This window comes from Lepeophtheirus salmonis, chromosome 4 (assembly GCF_016086655.4).
Source record: "Lepeophtheirus salmonis chromosome 4, UVic_Lsal_1.4, whole genome shotgun sequence".
Lineage (NCBI taxonomy): Eukaryota > Metazoa > Arthropoda > Copepoda > Siphonostomatoida > Caligidae > Lepeophtheirus > Lepeophtheirus salmonis.
The window spans coordinates 52,365,793-52,387,656 of NC_052134.2; the positions used below are offsets into that span (position 1 = coordinate 52,365,793).

A 21,864-nucleotide genomic window follows, 5' to 3' on the forward strand; every position below is an offset into this window, starting at 1 on the left:
GTCCTCATGCCTGGGCTGTTTTCTTTAACTTATATGGGTCCAGTTTGGCCTTTTTGACAGATCCCTTCTTCCTCTCCGACGTTTTGGAATTGCTAACGGTGTAGACGGTGATTCTGGAGACGCCCAGGTCAAGGAGTGCTCGAATGATAATTTGTCTTTCACCTTAAAGTGTCATTTTCTCGACTTGTAATTATGCTAGAGAGCTTGAGTTTCTTTTGTTTTCTAACTAATTGTTTATGCTTTAATATATCGGAACATGAATTAATTTCAATCCCTTAGCCTTTATTAATTATTGAATTAGTAAGTTTTCAGATTTCAATGTAACATCCAGTCAGTGTAGATCCTTGTTGGACCTAAAAGTAGATTATATGATCGATAGGGAGTTATTCTTATCTATGTACTTCCTTGATAAGGAGTGGGACTTATGTTTATTTCTTTCATCTCTTAGCTGCGCACAGCTAAAATCATGAAACATGCTGACAGCCAAGCTACTCTTTTTTTTAAATATTTTTCAAAAGGTTAGTATTACCATATTTATTTTGGCTTCATTTTTTGTACATAACAGTAGGTCATATTTTTTATCATCTAGAGTTATTAACGTTTGGGAATACCTTTCTGTTCCCTTTCCCTTATCTACATAGTTTTAGATAGAGAACAACACTCTTTTAAATAAATAGGTAAGGCCCTTAATTTATTGGTTTTATGCCTGTATATATTGATACATAATACATATGTATATTTGAACCTAGACAATTTGATATTGCATTTAACAATAGACGGAAAAGGAAAATGCAGAATCTACTTTGTTTGCTAACATCTTCTTCCATTTTGTTTTTAAATTTTTTAAGCATCTTTATTATTAAGTATGTATGTTACTTGATATATCATTTCCCTTCTTTAAACCATCACTTACATATTATATTAAAAGAAAAAGATGGAATTGTACATAATCATTAGTCTATTTTGAGATGAAGTCTGCAGACACACCTTTAATATCTCCATTGGAAACCTATATAGATAAAGCTAGACTTGTAAATTGTAAGCGATTTCTACTGTGCAGAGAAATGCTACAAAATACCGGTAGTTGCATAAATACACGGACTAATTTTTAAACGCTTATATCTCGAGGTTCCGTGACCGGAAATAAAAAAATTCAGCACAAGTAACTCGATAAATCTTTTGGCTTTGTTTTTGTTTTTCGTTTTTCTTACTCGCATCAAACAAAGTCGTTTACGATGAATGACGAGGCCAAACGTAATATGGTTGCCCCTCTCCTATTAAGCCGGTAGGTCTGGCAAGGAGATAATCAAGGACACTGGACTATCTAAGAACTACTGTGTTCAAGGTCCAGAAGCTTGTCAAGGAGGGAAAAGATCTGAAAGACCTGCCCATACCTCTGGAATGACTCAGGATTGGCTCGCTGCCAACATGCCATTTTGAAACAAAAACATTTGGCCACCTGAATCACCTGATTTGAATCCCCTTGACTACAGTGTGTGGTGGCAAATTGAGACCCAATGTGCTACCCACCACCTAAATTTGGACTCATTGAAGGCCAGCGTCAATGAGCAATGGGCACCCATGGAAGACCATTACATCATCAATGTGTACAAGGCCTTCCGCGGGCGCTTGGAGGGTGTCATAGTAGCTGATGGAGATTATGTTCAGTAATTATATTAAATTTTCTACCAGAATAAATTCTGTATTGTATAGTTGTCAAAAAAAATACGTCATACGAATTTTATTACACATTTAATTATTTGCCACAAATAGTCAGCGTATTTATGAAACTGCCGGTACACATTTTATAGGGAATTATTTCTTACTTAAGTGTGTTAAACTAAGACTGCATTGGAAATAACAATTTAACTCATTCCTCACTCTTCCTTTAGTAAATACAGCAAGTTAGCTGTATTTATCTTTAGCTATTATGTATATCTTAGATATATAGTTTCTTGCGGAATCCAATCGTACAAAACATTATATTTTGAGATGTAGCATAAATACTGAAAAATTTCTTACGTGCGTGGCTTTTAGTCCTTGGCAATCTAAAGACTGTTTTTTATTTTTTTTTTCAAAGCTGTTATCATTATTTGTTAATTCGTGAGGAAAGAAGCTTTAACTATAAACTATAATCACTAGTAGATGTCCTCATGAATGCCAAAGAGTACTGATGATGATTTAGGGGATAGTTATATTTTTAACTCTCTGTTGGTCTCAGATTATAATTGAGGATCAGAAACTAGGTAATTCCTGTCTATATCCTTGCTTGATATGGAGTGGGACCTGTGTTTATTTTCATGTTTGGACATTGAGCCGAAAATATTTTTGACAAAAGGGCATTTCACCGAAGGACAAATTTACCAAATATTCATTTTGCCGAATGTACATTTTGCAAAAGACCCATTTGGAACATTTGGCCGAAAAATAACATTTAATTCACTGAAAAATACGATTCTATATTTTAATACAATTTATGTCACTGCTATTAAAAGATATTACGCTTGTTCGTCAATCCATGAATACTCTCCAATTTATGGAATTCTTCTTTTTACTAGAAAATTTAGTATTGACTTTTTTTTCCAAGAAATTTAATTTAATTTTTCAAAAATAATTTCCAAAAAATTTAATTTTCTTTAAATTACTATGAACTTTTGAAGTTTTTCAATTAATAAATTTAATATTTGATTATTTTTTTCAAAAAATAATATATTTTTATATTAATTTTTGAAATTTTTTTTCAAATAATTTTTTTTTTTTTGTAAACAACGGTGGATTTTTGAATTATTTTTTTTTATGAATAGCTGTGGATTTTTTTCTACAAAATTTAGTATTTGAATTTTTTTTTTGTGAATAACAATAGGTTATATAATTTTTTCCAAAAAAATTTAGTATTTGAAATTTAATTTTTCACATTGTTTTCTAAAATTTTGATTTTTCTTAAAATAAATTCAAAAAACCCAGCCCTCCCACCCAAAAAAAAACGTATATATATAATCCTGCGAACGCCCCTAATAATAACTTATACGTATGTTTTTCTACAATGTACAGTTTGTTTGCCTAGAAAGTCGACCTTGGTTAAGTATTGAAATGTTGTTTAGTGATTTAAATTGATGTTGTTATTGTTGCTTCATTTTCTTGGCTTTGAAGTTTTTGAATATTAGGGAGGAAAGAACAGAGGGGAAAGAAAGTTTAATAACGATTATATAAATTGTAATAGTTTAAATAAAAGATTTATACATTATAACAAAATTTTATTTTATTTTTTAGGGGTAGGGGAGACGGGAACAGTTTTAACAATAAAGGATTCCAACACACTATACTCTTTTTAGAGAACCGGCTTTTTCAGCTCAGCGTAATAAAAAGAGCTAGGCTCTTTTGGCTCCCAAAATGTTCTTCATATTGTTTTTGGAAAAAATTTAAAAAAATTATTTCTCTGATGTATAATTTGTCCGAAAGACCTTTTTGATTAAAAAAAACACAAAAAAAGTTCCCTCTTAATAAAGGTGCCCTTTATTTTTGCTTCAAATTTCATCCTGATGAAATTTTTTTGGCAGTAAATCCATCATTTGGGGTGAACCAGCTTCCGTTGTTCACTTCAAAGAGCTGGCCCATAGAGGTGTTAGGTTTGCCAATGACACATCACTACAACACGCCATTTCTTCGAACGTAAAAAAAGATACAGCCATAAAATGAACATCACGATTGTATAATCTACGGCAGAGCATCGTGACGACAAAAAATCTTTGCCAATTTTTATATGAGATTTTTGATAAAATTACTTTTCAGGAATAAAAGTATTTCATTAAAGGAACAACATTTTTTTTATAAATGTACTAAGTTTTTCATTGTTTTTGTTATAGATTTTAAATGAATCCACATCAAATTAAATTTTTCGAAAAAAAAAATTACACAATTATATATAATTATACAATTTAAAATTAGATCTATAGGGAAAAAATACCAAAAATCATTAGCTAATCACACAAAAATTAAATTTATTGAAGAAAAAACCTAAATAATCTATGGCTATTTACAAAAACTTAAATTATTTTGGAGAAAAATTTCAAATATTTAATTTTTTGCTCTTCTGCTTAATATTCCCAAATGACCTTTTTTAATCAAATAAATCGTTAAAAAAAATGTTTTACCCATATTTTCTCGTAAATTTTTTTCATCCTGATCAAGAAAAAGTAACAAGTAACAATCCAAAAATTTCTAAATTCGGGGAAGGGGCAACAGCCCCTCCAGCCCACCCTTTCGAACGCCCCTTCTAAATGGAATGTAAAATTATTTGCCACAAAATGCAATGAATAAGCGTAGATTAATTAATAATTGATTCATTTAGCAGGGGCGTTCGGAAGGGGTGGGCTGGAGGGGCTATTTGTTATAGTAAGGTGTCTGTTCGGCAAAAGTGACTTTCGACAATAAAGTTTTCGGCAAAGTGTACTAGAAGCATTTAATAGATATTTAACCCTCACTGTATAAATTACTTCAAAGTAGCTTATGTTATGAAATATGGAGATTTCCAAAGTAAAATCACGATCAATCCCGGGGAAACACGATTCATATTCCCAGGAAAAAATACTAGTAATTGCTAAATGACGGCCTTTTCGATAGTGACGTCATGATAACATCAATTTTCACCAATTTATATATGAATAATATCCCCTTTAAAATAAATACAGAATAATGGTAAAATTATTATATGAAGGATACTTAAACTTTTATGAAACTCATTCAATAGGTAAACTGACGTAACCAGCGTGGCTAAGAGATGGCGGTAGTTGTTTTTGAACAAATCACTGTAATAAAAAGAACACAATCTATAAAGCATAAGTCTAAAGTTTGAAGGCGCCATGTTGCTTAGTATTTGTTCAGAAGCCATCAATAGTCAACGTTGTCAGTGAATTTGTAAAAATGGAGAAAATTGTTTATAATGAGGTGATGCAATAATTTTATTTGAAAGGCCTCAGCCCAATCAATATACACATAAGTGGAACTGTATTTGACTCTGGGTGAGTCTACTCCTTAGCTTACAAAAGTAAAAATTTGGTGTAGCTTAGTTTAAACGAGGCCACATGATCTTCCAAGACGAGCATCAAAGTGGTCGACCAAATCAGATGATGACTTCAGAAATTTGAAGAAATATCTATATAGCAGTACTGATGGATTGTCGACTGAAATTGTACGAGCTACCAGACATTATAGGCACTTCAAAGAGTGATGTACATTGGATATTATCTGAAAATTTGGGGATGAAAAAGCTAAGTGCTAGATAGGTGCAGCATTTGCTAACACTCTAGAAAAATGAGGACCTGAAGAAAATTCAATTGAGTAGTTAGGAAAGAACGTCCACATTGAGAAGACTGAAGGACCTGTAGCCCCGCTCCCCCCGCCCCACACCAATTAAGAAATTTCTGGTTTTTGGTAAAAAGTTTCACATCTGAAATTTAATTTAATTTATCAATTTTTTTTTCCCAAAAAAGTTAATTTTTTGTGAACAACCCTGAATTATTGACAAAAAATTCATTTTCTATCAACAACTATGGATTTAGGAAATTTTTATCCGAAAAATTTCATAATAGAAAATAACTTTTTTGTGCAGACCTATGGATTTTTGAAATTTTTGTACAAAATTTTTATTTATTATTATTTAATATTTTAAATTTCATTTTTGGATTTTTCCATAAAATTTAACTTTTAAAACTAGTTTCCAAAAAAAATTACTCTTCAGATTTGTTTACACAAAATTCAAAACTTCCAAAAAAATTTACTTTTTGATTTTTTTACAAAAAAAATCAAAAAAACAAGCCCCATCAAATTATAATCCGGCGGACACCATTGACTATAATACATACTATTGAAAATAATGCCTAGTAGAGGGCACTTTAAAATTTGTACGAATAACATGGAAAGGACTAAACGGGGTTGGATCGATTATAAGGTCCATATTAAAGAAAGATACAGCCCTTTCTGGTAGACGGTTGGAGTTAAATTTTGACGTGTCAAACCACCTAGGAGTTTTTGGACCAATTGCTTTTTGATACTGTCTCCCCTATGTATAAATGGTTTAAACCATTTATATAAATGTACGATATATTTAAGAAAATAATAATCATTCTGTGAAGTAATTTATATTTTTTTTGGAAGAGGAGGAGAAGGAAGAAAAGGAAAGGCAAGAAGAATTCTTCTTAAATCAACGATTAATTTTTTCACACATAGTGAAGTGGTAGTAATCAATCTCTTTACGCTTTTTATATAATATACAGTGAGTAGTAATATATATTTTTCCATCTACCAAATAAAATTTATTTGGTAGATGGAATTACTTGTACTTTTTCATATTTAATGAAAATATTTATTCAATTACGATGCAGAGTACTTTAATTAAAGTACTTGTGTCACCCCCAAGATTTTAATATTCGTCCGGTCCGGTCAGAATCTTACAAATGCGTCTTAATTGAACGTACGCATAGAAAAAACTCTATGAAATGTAGTTATTGTACTAAAGTCAGCGAAATTGAAATTTTTTTCAAAAATATTAAATTTAATATGAATAACTATTGATATTTTAAAAAAATTTCAAAAAATTTAATTTTTATAAACAGCTGTGGATTTTTTAATTTTGAATTTGCAATTTTTTAATAAGGATTTTAATATTTGAATTTGCACTTTTTTAATAAGGATTTTAATATTTGAATTTTTTTTTTAACATTTAATATTTGACGTTTCATTTTTTCAAAAAGACTTTAATTTTCAAATTTTTAGTTTATAGCTATTAATATTTGAAAAAAAATAATATATTTTTTTTGTGTTTACAGCTTTAGATTTTTGAAATTTTCTTCCATGAAATTAAATTTTTTTGTAAATAGCTGTAGATTTTTAAAAGAATTTTAATAAAGTTTAATATTTTAAATTTTTTCCCAAAACTTTTAATATTATTTTTTTTTATGAGAAAGTTTAATATTCGAAAATTTTTATCAAAGAGTTTTATATTTGAAACATTATTTTCATAATGTTCTTCCCAAAAAGTTACTGTTTCAATTTTTTTAATTTATTGCCAAAGAAAATAATTTTCTGCTTGATCTTTGATTTTTTTTTTACAAAAAATGTAGTCTTTTGTGAACAGCTGTAATCCTGCAAATGTCCCTACAAATATGCATTATTTGGTTGAATTTATGGATTGGGTGTTTGTAGAACTAGCCCAAATTGTTATTTTTTGGCAAAAATGACGTGTAGTACCTAATAATCTCTGGAGGGTGGGAATCAATTACCACGAATTGTTTCCGTTTGTAATAGGTAATATTTAGTAATGAAAGTCGTATATATATGGTGATGTTTAAAAAAATGAATACGAAAATCAACAGCCTAACCCTAAAAATACGAAGAATATTTTGGAGGAGATCAGCAACAATCATCTGTTTCAAAGGAGGAAGTAAAGAAGGAATTAAACAAGGCCGTTGGCAAGGATTACTCTGAGGGTTAAACTATTTTCCATTCACATACGAGGGAACAAATTATATATTGATTTTTTGTGACAACCTTCTCCGGTGACCCCAGTCTGGGAGTTGTACAACATGAAAGGTTTAAACTTCGTATGATGTCATTGCACGAATGTTCACTACGTATATTAGGAAGCACTCATGAATGAATCATCTGCCTAAGCCGATGAGGACCAAAATTTTTCAAAATGACAAGTCCAGATTGAACTTTTTCAAGGAATTACTAGTGTTGGGTTCCGGTCTTGAAATCCTAGACCGTTATAATTTCAACTAATTAGGTTAACTTCGTTCTGGACCAGTGTTATTTCAGGTTTTATTTAGAACCAAGGGCAGTGATCCAGTTCAATTAAAGGCTAGTCCAATCTCACTTTGTAGTCCTTAAAAAATGAAAAAGATGATCCATCTTGACGTCATTGAGGTGTTTCTTCCTTTGTGAATGAATATTATTCCGTTTTATTCAAGGAACATTTATTAACTGGACTCTTCCCAAGAAATTAGAACCGATCTAACTAGGAATGAAAATCGTGTGTATAATGGGGTTCTTAAAAAAAAAAGAGCGAAAAAAATATGTAGGGACAATGGCAAGAATTACTCATTTGATGCCCAATTCTACGCTGAGTCTCTCAAGGACTTACAAATATAACTCCACAACAAATCCTCAAGATTACTTTTCCTCGTCTTTTTTGAGCACACACGGATGTTGAATCAGGTTTTAATATAATTGAATCTGTTTAGGAATGGAAGTTCAATACTCAAGAGTCAGAAATTTAATCATAATTACAGCTGCTAAGAAAATTCCTTTGTCTGATTACCTATTCCAAAAAAACAGGCGAGCTAAAAAAAGTCACATGATTTAAATCACTAGACATTATTTCCTTATCACAACCAGTAATTTTGCTAGAATATTTTTTCTGCCTAACACTTTTGCTACTTGTACCTTTGCCTTGAGGAGATTTTTCCATATGACATATTCGCCGTATTACCGTGTTTTAATATTATCTGTTCGAGCGTTGATGTTGTATTAATTATAAAGATCAATTATAGAGTTATTCCGAGGAAAAGTAAAAAGGACAATAATGTTTAAATAATCATACAAAAAGGAATAGTCCATTAGTTCTAATACTATCTGGAGGAGCACAAGCTCCATCCATGGACCTGCCAGTGGTGAAAAACATCATTTCTAATGATAAATTTGTATTGGTCAACTTATATGAACTTTGTACAATGATATAACTATAATATTATCATCACGTAGTATTTTAATCAACTCTTTCATTTTGAGATAATATTTGAAATCCCAAAGGATGATGGATCGACTGAATGAATACAATTATAAATCAAAGAAGAACAAGACTGACTATAAAATTCATTAATCAGTGGTTGGTTAATGATAAGTCAATCATGTTGATATTATTTTCTTTCAAGTTAATCTAGTGAAAATAATATAAAATTTTGAAGAAAAAAAAAATAGTATTATAAAACATGTTTAACTAAGGAAACGCCCCTGTTACTTAGAGTAGATTCACTGTCGTATTAGTATCTTTTTTATCGCAAGATGTCGCTTTTTACAATACTATTTATTTAGTATTTCCATTCGTCTTGTTTTGTTTTCATCACGCGCTGTCTCGTTTTTATTTTGTCAAGAATAGAAAAAGTTTTGTTTTAATGAGACGAAACATTATAATAGAATTCTTTCTTCTCGTAATCATATTTAAAACAACATTTGTTGACAAATATATTTTCTCTAGTCACAGCCGACAAAATTAATACTGGTGCATAAAAATAATAATTACATCAATGAAAACCTAATTAAGAATAATGGTAACCATTTATCATACATGAAGAATATTTAAAGATTACCTAAATAGTTAAATTGCTATACTAAAGTCCTTAATTACATATACATACTATTTGTGAAAATAATACTTTGTAAAGGGTGCTATAAAGTTTGAGACATTTAAAAAAATTAGGGATGGAAAAAGAACGATTTTAAATTGTATATTAAGGACTGGCACAAGCCAAAATAATCTATTATTGTTGGTTCTAGGTCAGTGGTTCTTCCACTTATATCACTGATACAGTGTGTTTATTAGTCATGCCTGAAAACTTGAATAAATTCCAATCAAATTAACCTAGGGCAATGAATTTTATATTTTTTGAAAAAAGAGTCTTGGTGACCTTCCTTTTTACCCCATACAACTTTTTTTGTAAACAAAGTCAGTTTCATGATGGCGTCGAAGAAACGTAGAGTACTTGATTTGCTCCCTGGGGGAGTTTCTATTTGTAAAGTTGAAAAGATTATGGAAGTGAACAGGTCTCCACTGTTTTGAGGGTCAGGAAGGTGTCTGAGGCTGAACCAAACTATGATGACGCCCCCTTCCTGTCAATGTCACCAAGCACCCTGTCTCTGTCATGGTGTTGGGTCTTGTGGCTTCGAATGGAAAGAGAATACCGCCATTCTCTTTCGAAAAAAGCTTCAATACTAAGTAACAAAATTTTCATGTACCTAATAAATAACTCCGTAAATCCCTGGCTTAACACCAACTATCTGGGGGCAGTTATGTGTAGCTGCAGGTCTGTGCCCCGGGCCACAAGTCAAAGGAAACCTAAGCATGGTGTAGGGAGAATTTAGCCAATTTCTGTGCTTGGACATTGTGGCCTCCTTCATCACAAGATATGTCCTCTTGACAATGGGATTTGGGGTGTTATTGAGGCCATGGCATGTGCTGCCCTTTACAGAAATACTGTTTAGCTGAAGGCTAAAGGTGGATATTTTGATTTTTAAGGAAAAATATCTGTTTTTTCATTAGTTAATAAATTACAAGGTGCTAACTGTAATCACGTTTGAGCTCTGGATTATTTTTTTCATCATGTCCGCGATGTTACATTTTTGCTTACGTACACTGTATGTGTAGAGAAGTGTTGTGTTGATGGGAGAAATTAGACTCAAGTCAATTTTACTTTTTTAAATCTTTTCAGTACTATATATTCAACTCCATTAATACATGACTGTGAGCGCTGATCATGAATCTGTCATTAGTATTTTTGTTGTTCGATACTTTTTGATTTGAATTTCTTGAGAAATTTGACCCTTTATACAATTGTTTTCTGACAACTTTTCAACAGAAAAAAATAAATTGTCCACATAAAAGTTATTTTTGGGTATGTTGAGGTAATTATCGAATAAGTTCGACCATACTTGAGTCTTTAATTTTCTACTCGACTCCATTCGATTAAAAAGTTTTTAGGGAAAAAAAAGTCGGTTCGGCTTGTAATCACTCAAGCTCAACAAATAATATTAATCGTGATGACTCAAAAGATGCTTTCTTCAAACTCCAAATTCAGTATTATTATTTTGTTTTTTTGGTTTTTGACAAATTTTCAATTAATCTCGTCTTCTTTCAATCACATTTACTCTATTTTATTGCATTATTTCGCCTAGAAAATATAATCTTTCATCACTTTTCTTTCATTCATGACAATTTTATATTTTTTTTTAACATGACGCGCTGAGCTTCAGGTACCCACGCTCATTTTTAAAAATAAGACTGCAACTGACAGACAAAGATTGCTAAATTACATAAATTCATCCCCTTTTTGAAGATTCATGTTAGCAAATTATTGAATGGTTATAACCTCACTCTACGCTCACAAATCGGCACTTGGGGAAAAAAATCCTCTTTTTGTGCCTGGGCGATTGAAAATTAAGAACATCTCTTTTTCCTACGTCCGTCCATCCAACAATAAATCCATAGAATGAAGGAAAAGGTACAGTAAAAATGGAACTGCAGAGTCAGGAAGGGTGATTGGCTCGTGTCAACTGAGTCAGGTCACCTAGAACTGTTCAAAATAGAACCTTTGATAGCAAAAATACAGATAGTAATGTGCACAGGGAGACCAAATAAAACGGGAATGCCTCTAGGGATGAAGGACATGATCAAGAGAACAATATCAAATCGGGAAGGCTTTGGTTAGATGCCGATGATAAAAAAGTAAAGGGTATTTGTGAATTTCCCCGCAAATTGTAATCCCCAAAGCCTGTCAAGTGTGGTTCTAAAACTTCCTTCTACTCAAAAAGCCAATTTTTAAATAATTTCCCTTTTATCTTTCTATTAATATCTCCTTCTATCTGTTTCGTCCCTCTCTTTATCCATTTCCTTTTACATTCATTTTTTGTTTTTATTCCCACAATTTTGCCCTGGAACAGGGTATCCTCTCGTAGTATGTACATAAAATTAATTTATTTTTGTTATTAATTATACTAGAGTGTTGATAATTTTTGGGACTAAGCCAAAGATGAACACTAAAGGGCGTCTGCAGAATTATATATATATATATATATATTTTTATTTTTTTTTTTTTTGGTTGGTTTTGGAATTTTTTTGAAAAAAAGTACAAAGATTAAATTTTTGATATCATATTTTCCGGAAAAAATTTCCAAAATCCACAGTTCTTCACTTAAAATTAAATTTATAGGGAAAAAATGTCAAAAATCTATAGTTATTCTCAAAAAATTAAATTTTCAAAAAAAAATAATTCAAAAATCCGCAGATATTCAAAAAAGTTAAATTGTTTGGAAAAAAAATTCAAAAATCAACTGTTGACAAAAAATAAAGTTTTTAGAAAAAAATATTAGAAAAATTAAATTTTTTGTAAAAAAATTAACTAAAAAATTTAATTAAATTCGAAATATTACATTTTTGTTAAATAATAGACTTAAAAATTTAATTAAATTCGAAATATTAAATTTTTGTAAAAAAATAAACTAAAAAATTTAATTAAATTCGAATTATTAAATTTTTTGTAAAAAAATTAACTAAAAAATTTAATTAAATTCGAAATATTACATTTTTTGTTAAAAAATAGACTTAAAAGTTTAATTAAATTCGAATTATTAAATTTTTTGTAAAAAAATGAATTAAAAAATTTAATTAAATTCGAAATATTAAATTTTTTGTAAACAAAATTTCAAATACTACATTTTCTATTAAAGAGGGGAAAAAATTCATTTGGGGGGCTCTGAGCTCTCGAGCCCACCCCTTGCGACCGCCTTTGAGCTAACAACGCCCCTTTATATACATACATATAATCAATTGGTGATAAAACTGTTTTTAAAATCAACTTTTCTTACTTACAGAACAGCGAGTCTGAAACGTCATCCTCCACTACAGAGTCCTTTGTCGAAGTCCATGAAGAAGAAGACGAAGAAGAAGGGGCTGGAGAGGGGAATCAGGATGAGCTGTCTCGTCCCTACTCCTTTAATCATGTAACTTTTAGCTCGGACATTGAGTTCCTCAAAGAGAAGCATGCAAGGTTGTTATCGGATCTCCATCGAGAAATTGATGAACTAAGAAGGAAAAATAGAGGTAACTATGATTCACTATTCGATATAGGAATTATGTGTTGTGTTGGTCCATAGGACTGCAGTTCCTTAAACCCGTCTTTAGTGAAATGGGATTTTCTGCACCCCAATTTTGATGAAATGGCTTAAAATCTGTTTAAAATATATTTTTAAGCTGAAAACTCCATTAATATGCTCCTGAAACATATTTTAAAATAAATGCAATTTATTTTCGTGGAACAATTCGCAATTGTTAATTAGGATTCGGTTTATTGGATATATTTGTTCGCTTTTAAGTCCTTCTTTTGTTTTATTTTTTTCTCCTTTTCTTCCATTTAAGGTATATGCATTGCTACAAACGTAATATCAGCTGTTATTCCATATATGAGACTCAATCAAAGTACATTTTTAGTACCAAAAGTTCGTTAAAAGTAATTAATATTTCATAGAAGTTTTTTATAAAAAATGAAATTATATTATTTCAACTAATATAACCCCAAATTAAATATTAATGATTCCCAAAATCAAATCTTGATAGGATTAAGTAGTGTAATTTGGAGGTTATCTCAACTTTGTATTAAGAAATAAAATGCACTTAATATTTAAGTTAACTTTAAACCGAATTTCCTTTAAAAAATGATGTTGACTAACGAAGGTTTAATATTCCACAAAAATGTCAATAATGTATTTAACCAAATAATAGAACTTTGCATATATCTTGCAAAAAAAAACTCTGTTTTTGTTATAATACGTTATAATTGGTACAAATTTTACGTTTTTTAATATTCTTAAAGCCACTTGATGAAGTTTCGTCAAGATTGTTTGAATATTTGTCTATTCTATCTATATATTAATATCAATTAAAAAAACACTTTATACCTTATTATAAGGCAAGTTAATAGAAAAGGAATGCATAGAAGCGAATTTGATTTACACTTTGGTTTAGTATACAGTAATTGGTAAATCAAAAGTTCAGTCTACTGTAATGTGCCGCGACTTTAAACAAAGGTTATGAAGTTTACTATAATTGCCATGCCACTTAAAAGAAAGAGGTTGATTGGTTAAATTTGTATTGCACCATCAGAGTTGAATATCATTTCTTAAAAGTGTTTGTCTCCCATTTCAAGTTTTCCAGTATTTATATATATAATTTTTAGAATATTTTTAACAGCTTTAACAAGTTTGGAATCCTTTTTAAGCATGAAAATATCCAGGAGTTGTTCATATAAAAATGGATTCAATCCCTACAGAAAATCCACTTTTATTAGAAATACGACTAGGAGTATACTTTTTATTCAAAAATAGATCCAATCTATTTACAGAAAAAACAATTAATATATGTACATAAAAATCTTATTTGTTATAGAACTTTTTTTTGGGAGAGGGTGGAATAAAGCCTCAATTTTTCATCTGTTTAATAGCAAAAGGGGCATATTTGAAGTATAAATCAATAGTTTTTTTATTGATTTAAAGATTATTTATCTATAGAGCAGTGTTTCTCAGACAGTGTGCTACAGCGTAATAGTGCGATCAAGAGAATAGCCAGGGTCAAAGAAAAGTTAAATTTCTGTTATTTATGAGTAAATAAGTCCAAAAATTAATTAAATGTTATTTGGTTAAATAACTTCATACGCCGTGAAGTTAAAAAAAAAAGTTTGAGAAGCACTGCTCTTGAGGCTCTAATTTATTAGCCATATTGAGTTAATTTTAATTCTTTTTATCGCAAATACATATGACATAAAGTGTATCTATTTAAATGAAGCAAAGTTTGTCTGTTTTCCCCTCGAGGCCTCATTTTTGAGAGTGTGCTAAAAAATGAAGAACTCTGTGACCATTTAATATAAGAAATAACAATATAGCAACACGTAGTTGTAGCCAAAGAGTACTATATACGTAGAGAGCACGTATTTTAACAAAAATATAGGTTGACATAAATAATCATCTTGAGTGTTTCTGAGCTGCAAAGAAAAGTCATTGATCTGATCAGATTAAGGGTGGTGATGTAATTAATTATTTGACTAAACGACTTTTTATATGGGAATCTATTTTGTGTATTCATAAGAAACATTTCGTCTCCTTCCTCAGTGATCCTGTTTCTTCAGAAATAATTCATATACCGGGCCGTGCAGAATTATTTACCGATTTTGTTCAGAACATATCGAAGACATAATGACATTTCGAATGACTTGAGAAACAATTATTCATACATTTTTTGAATAATAAAATAGTTTGTGATCAAATTTAATCAATGTAGCCACCATTTGACTCAATGACACTGGTCAGGCGACGTCTGAAGCTGCCACAGACTTGCTGGATGTAATCGGCGTCCATGGAGGCCCAGGTCTTGTTGACAGCAGCCTTTAAGGCATTTATGTTCTTGTGTCGTTTTTTGCAGGCCTTGGTCTCCACGTGCGCCTAGATAGAGAAGTGTAGTGGGTTCAGATCTGGGCTCTGAGGGGGCCAGTAGTCCTTGGCCAAAAGTTCATGTTGTCCTTGAGCCATTCCTGAGCTTTCTTGGAAGCGTGGGCGGGTGCTCCATCTTGTTGAAAAACCCAAGGAGAGTTGCCGACTATGGATTTGATCCACGGAAGGACCTTGGCTTCATGGCCTTCCTGTTGGAGGCCACCAGACCCAACATCATCACCGAAGCAGGGTGATTTGTTATTGCCACATAGTGGTGCTTATCTTGCGCATCTCCAAAGCTCACAACACGGTCATTTTGCCTGTTGAAAACAGGATCGAAAGTTTTCTCATCTGAAAAAATGATGATGCTCTTGATATCATTCAAGATTTTCTGGCACGCTCAAGTCTGACTTCTCGCTGACGTTCAGTTAGCAGAGGGCGTTCAGTACGCCTCAGAGACTTTCCTCCATCCCTTTTCAATGCCCTTGAAACATTGATCTCGACGTTCCCATCTTTCTGGCCATGTCGGCAATGGACCTGTTGGGAGTCCTCTTGAACACTGAGTTTACTTGCCTTGTTGAGACAGTGGGCTTCCTGCCAGCCCAAGGTGAATGCTTGAGATCCCCCCCAGCCTCCAAGGGCTTGCACACGTTGTAAATTGTCTTCAACGAGGCCCCAACCTGTTCCTTAATGTTGTTATGAGGCACTCCCGCTCGGAGGAGGACTGCAATTTCGATCCTCTTTGTTTCCTGTTTGGACATGGTCTCACGTGTGGAAGTTGTTACGCTCTCACAGGAATGATTTTTGTTTATTTTAACAGTAACAATACGAAACAATCAGATTGGTTGCCATCAAACCTCTTAAAAAGTATATTTACATCATCGGTAAATAATTTTGCACGGCCCGGTATGAGCTTCAACAAGCCCTTATCCTCACTTAGATAGTAATGTCAAATAATTCCAACCCTTGGAATCTGTCTTTTTAGTGAACAAGGACCAAATCACGAAATCATGGAAGAAGTCATATTATTTTGGATCATGATCTTTCAAGATAATACGAATATAGTTCACTAATGAATAACTCTTTCACACATAGTATTTCCTGAAAAAGTGTGCACTCTTCATGAATACTGATATATGTATAATATTTTAGCAATTTTTTTAATGTTCCTTTAATGGGTCAGATGGAATTGCACTGGTTAAGTAAAGGTAACCTTTATAGTATTACATTGACTGACCTTGGAATCTTCTTTGAAGTCCATATACATTTGATCGGATTGACTGAGGCAGGAACCTACGCACATTGAGTTCAAGAAATTAACTTCTCCTGAGCTCGTTTTCCATGGAGCTTCGTCGTTCCATGTGTTTTTATATGTCTGTTGATGCTTAATAACTCCTGCCAGTATGTCGAATTTCTGCAGTTTTGTTTTCCTTGCAATGTTCTGAAGGTGTATTGCTTGTATTTGATTTTGCTCTAGTCAAAAGATGTCAAACATTTTTAATCATTATCAAATAATAATTCCATGTGGTGTAAGTAGTGTTGTGTTGGTCTTTATTTCAGCATCGGTCTCATGAATCATTTAGACTGAACTGAACCGAATAAAAAGGAACGGACATACCAATAGTTATATCTAGAGTTGAGTAATTTGTAATGAAAAAACTATATTAAAAAATAGGAGAAAAAAAGAGTTATTGTGTGTGCTCTTTCTGTTCTTTTGTTCCCGCCTTCTCCTCGCGCTCTTTTTTTTTTTTCTTTTTTTTCATTACAAAGATATCAACTTTAGTTATAAGCATAAGTAACTTACACCAGTTGGCTATAAGCCAACTGATTTTGGACATTTTCTCTTGTTGTTTGTAGAAAAGGTTTCGAGATACAATCAATATAACAACGTGATTTATTTATTTACTATCTTTTAAATAAAACAAATTGATTTCAACGGAATAACTGTTATAATTTTAGTACTCAACAAAAACATTTTGTGGTGTACTGAAAATTACATACAATCAAAATTATATAAACACTGATTGTATTATAGATAATTTTTTAACTCAATTCAAAAGATTTTGAAGAGTATTTGTAAAATGGTGTTGAATTGATTGATGCAATCTTGTTTCAATCTTATAGTTATTATTAATTCAAAATTGAATGATGAAATATGAGGAATTGATGTGTAGATAATCAGTTTATTTTTAGATGGAAGGCTTTAAATTAAATTATACAAAAAATGTAATTTTGAACAGAAATCAAATAAATGAAAAATTCGCAATTGCTAATTTTTTTATTTATTATTATTATGTTATTGTAAATCTTTGAAGTACCATATCTAATTAAAGTAATACTTGAAACTACTTGACGTTCATCAAACTAATAGTATCACATTTTATATCTGTTATTGAAAAATATATCAACTTTTTTTTTTTTTTTTTTTTTATTGAATAATTGGGATCTCTAATGTTTTTTGTTCGACTTAGAATTTTTATTAGTTATTCCAACTTTCAAATGGGTGAATTAGAAAATAGACAACACTATCTTAATCTTGTGTACGATTACATTGTCTCATAATTGACGTCACACCCTCGTAGAAAAAAAGAAACTGAAAATTGACGTGGTCACCCCAACAATTTGAAGAATGTTTGGGAGTAGAGAAGCCTAGCTATGATGACGTTTCATTCAATTAGCAGCAATCAGCCGTAAGAGGACGGTAATAAACACAAATCCTACTCCATATCTTGCAATGATAGAAGCAGGATTTACAACGATGTTGAAGATCAATTTTACTCCAGGTCCAGCAATCACTCATACCTAACTCTATAACAAATCCTTGGAGTTCCTCTTCCACTTTGACGCAATAGTGATTATTCTATACTTATTGTTCTCTCTCCCGGGTTATAAAAGAATAATGATGAAATATTTGGTAAATGAATAATTATGTTGAATTAAAAAAATGTGAACTTGAAATTATATATTTTTTTAACCTCTGGGTATCACACTTAATTTGAAACATTTATAGGCCTTCACTCCTTGGATAAATCCCGTAATAGATCATAGTTTCAATTTGGCAAGTACTGGGCTAATACGTTTGAATATTGAAAATAGGAAGGATAGAATTATTGGTTAGAGAATATATAGAAGGGGATGTGACTTTTGTTGAGGTGAGAGAGGACATCCTCAATTACTCTCTAGTTTATCTCTTTCATTCTACGAGCGATTTGTTATTGATAATAAATAATTTACACTACTGATGGACCTAATACATTCTTACCAACTGTTTCTTAGTTTTATCAACAGAAAGTAAAAAAAGGCAACGTTTTAAAGGGGAAAATCTGTAGAAAATATGACCTAAAACGAAGGCAAAATTATTTTTTTCGCTCGCAATCTGAGAGTTTTTTCATTCTTAAAGGAAGAACAACTAAATCAAAGTAATTGCCCATGATGGACACTGCGTATTTGTGGTGGAGATATAAATTTTAAGTGTAAGTTGTTGATTTTTGTTGTGGATCGACATCGAAGTGAGTCTTGTCTATGTCCGAGTTTGATACGAAGTGGGATTTGTGTATAATAATTTCCTCTTGTAACTACTTGCAGTTAATCTGATGAAACGTCTTGAAAGTTAATCTGCTCTTTCCCTAGACATTTTTCAAATTATTAGGGTTGTCAAGTCTTTTTTCATAATACTTTTTCTTAATTAACACTCGCCGGTACTTCGACCCTTTTCTCATTTCTAGTCTTTAAATATGAGTATGAACATTCAACGCTTCAGGGGAGTCCATAGGATCATAATTGAGGAAGGGGCAGGCTCTGGAATTTGTCCTCTTTTTAACACCAAAAATTAACTTTATTTTAGGAACAAAAAATAACAAATTAAATTTTGGAAAAAATTTTCAATCATTTAATTCTAAATATGAAATATTTTTGAAAAAAAAAATTAAAAAACCAACTTTTAAATAGAAAAAAAAATTTTTTTTTTTAAAGATTTCTAAAATTAAATTTCAAATATAAAAATTTACTCTAAAAAGCAAAAAATCTAAATTTGAGGAGGGTTAAAGCCCCTCCAGCTCACACTCAATGGACGCACCTGCGTTTTTATGTGTGGTATAAATAATCGTTAGTTTTTTTACATAAAATGGTTGAAAGTATCTTTAAAAAAACAAACATTGAATAATATTATATGAACATACATAGTTCGATAAATTCTTTGAAACCCGAGTGAGAACGGGACTGAAATTGACAGGAGGGAAGTTTTGAAGTAATAGGGGGGGGCAAAGAAGAAGAAACTTTCTCTGAAGTTTTTTTTAATCAATTATATTTCTCCTGGGAGATGAAAGGAGAGGACTTAATGTAAAAAATTTATATATATATATGTGTATAAATAAACATATTAATATGTTTAGGTTTATAAACATTTATTAAATGTAAATTATTTGAACATTACTTTTTATTAAAAATAGATGTAATTCTACACATAGCTAAAGTTGTAGAAAATATGACCTGATACGCGTGCAATATTTTATGTAGTTTCTTTCATTCATAAAGAGGAATCTCTTAATATACAGAATGAGGACTTCAAAATTAGAATCTTCTTCGAGACTGTCTAGTCTCAGTTTTAAAAATCTGACAAAAAGCTACATACAATTTGAGCTTTGTTCTGTTTTAGTGGGATGAAAAATGTGTAGTAACACGCAAAATGGGTGTGCGATCTCTTCTGCGCTCAAGTCGATCCCATGGAGATATTCTGAAGATGATAAATGATCGCTTCTTGGCTGAATCAAGATCTCAGGTAGAGGGAACCTTTAACGTATCCCGCCGTGTTTACCCAAAACGGCGACACGACACACACGTCCACGAAAGTGCCGCATTTCTGAAGGGAGAACATGGCTGTCTTCTGGCCTTTGTCTTCATCCGACGTCGAACCTCTGGACTTGGTTGTTTGGAGCGTCTTAGAGGGCCAGAAGAACAACACTTCTTACTCGAATGTCGATGGCCAGAAGGCCATGATCACGGAGGAGTGGAAAAACGTGTTCTTGTACTTCATATAGGTCAGCTGTGCTTCGATTCGTCTCCGTATTGACGCAATCATTGAGAATGGAGGGGGCATATTGAATAAAAAGTGTAGAAATTGTTGAATTACAAAAAAAATGATATTAGAATGTTAAATTTTTGGAAAAATAAATTCAAAAGTACAAAAAAAAAAAAGTTCAAATCACAAAATATTATTTTTTTTTCTTTTTTAAATTCCTAAAATAATATATTTTGAAAAAAAAAATTCAAAAACGGAATTTTAAATATTAAATTTTTTTTTAAATCCAAAGCTCTTCACAAAATGTTTCAAAATTATATATCAAATATTAAATTTTTTCATCTTGACCAAAAAAGTTTCCAGAAATAAAGCAAAGAATCTTTAATATTGGAGGGCTTGCAGACCCTTCAGCCCATCTCCTGAGGAACCCCCTAGTTGGATTTTATCCCCCTAACTTTCTACTTCATTCAATTATAATCGAAACCTGATTGAACATTCATGTGCGCTCATAGAAGACGGAGCTTAAACTTGATATTTTTTTCAGAGTTATAATTGCAAGTCCTTGTTGGACTCAGAGTAGAATTGGAGATCGACATCGGTGTAATTTTGCCGACGTCCTTGTTTATTTCCTTCTCCTCCCTCCTCACCTTTTCCACAGCTGATTTTAGCTAATCTAATGAAACGTCATAACAGCTTAGTTGCTCACTTCCAAATCATTATTCAAGTTCAGAGGGTTTAATGTTAATTTTCGTTTGCTTTTTCTTGTAGCATACCCAAAATGCTCCGTTTAGATTACTAATAATGATGAGTACTGAGGTACCACCCTGTAAGTTATTAATGGGGAAAACATTTGTATGTCTACTCAAAACTTTATTTTTATCATATTTTTCTCCATATTTTACCAAAATATTGAATTGATTGAATTTCTGATAAATTATTCTTAGTCTAACTAAGCATTTAATTGAGTATACATAGTACTTTAATCATGTGGAAAATATTTTGCTTTGATATTTTAATTACAAGAAGTGGGTATAAGATACTAAATGTATAGACACAAGAATATTTCTGTTCCTGACACATTTTCAATTAAAATATATTTATATATATATATCGCAAACAAAGATTATTTTCATTTTCTGTTTCTTTATCAACATCTTCATATTACAAATTGAATAACTGTTGAGATATATACTTTTGTACATTAGCCTGTCCTGTATTTTGTACAGTTTTGTAATTTAAATCTTTAGAGCAATATATAATAATCTCCTGTTTCTCCTTCGATATGAACTCTTTCATTAAGGATTACATCATACTCATATGTTCTCTCTCACTTAGGAACAATAATAGCAGCTTTGGGTTTCAATAGTTCCTTTGTTCAAGATAAATAGCTCAGGACCTCTTAAAATATAGTTGAATACCCTCAGATTCGTCCACAGGTGGTGTGGGATTGCTAAAAACTACACTACCCTCATTTTTGCCTTAAAATATTTTTTGGTGTTAGAGGGGTTCCTTGGATGTATGTGATGCTTCGGTGTTGTTTTTAAAAGATCCAGGGGTACCCTCAAGTACCCTGCACATCCCCAGGGATTGTAACTATT

The 21,864-nt window shown here is 31.4% G+C and overlaps 1 protein-coding gene across 1 annotated transcript in view; it reads left to right on the top strand.

Moving 5' to 3' along the window:
- Positions 1-21,864, top strand: part of LOC121116187 (uncharacterized) — a 63,962-nt gene that overhangs the window by 15,928 nt on the left and 26,170 nt on the right. Inside the window, exon 2 of the mRNA XM_040710427.2 lies at positions 12,643-12,871. Coding sequence (XP_040566361.1) covers positions 12,643-12,871 — 229 coding nt within the window. The remainder of the gene's footprint in view (positions 1-12,642; positions 12,872-21,864) is intronic.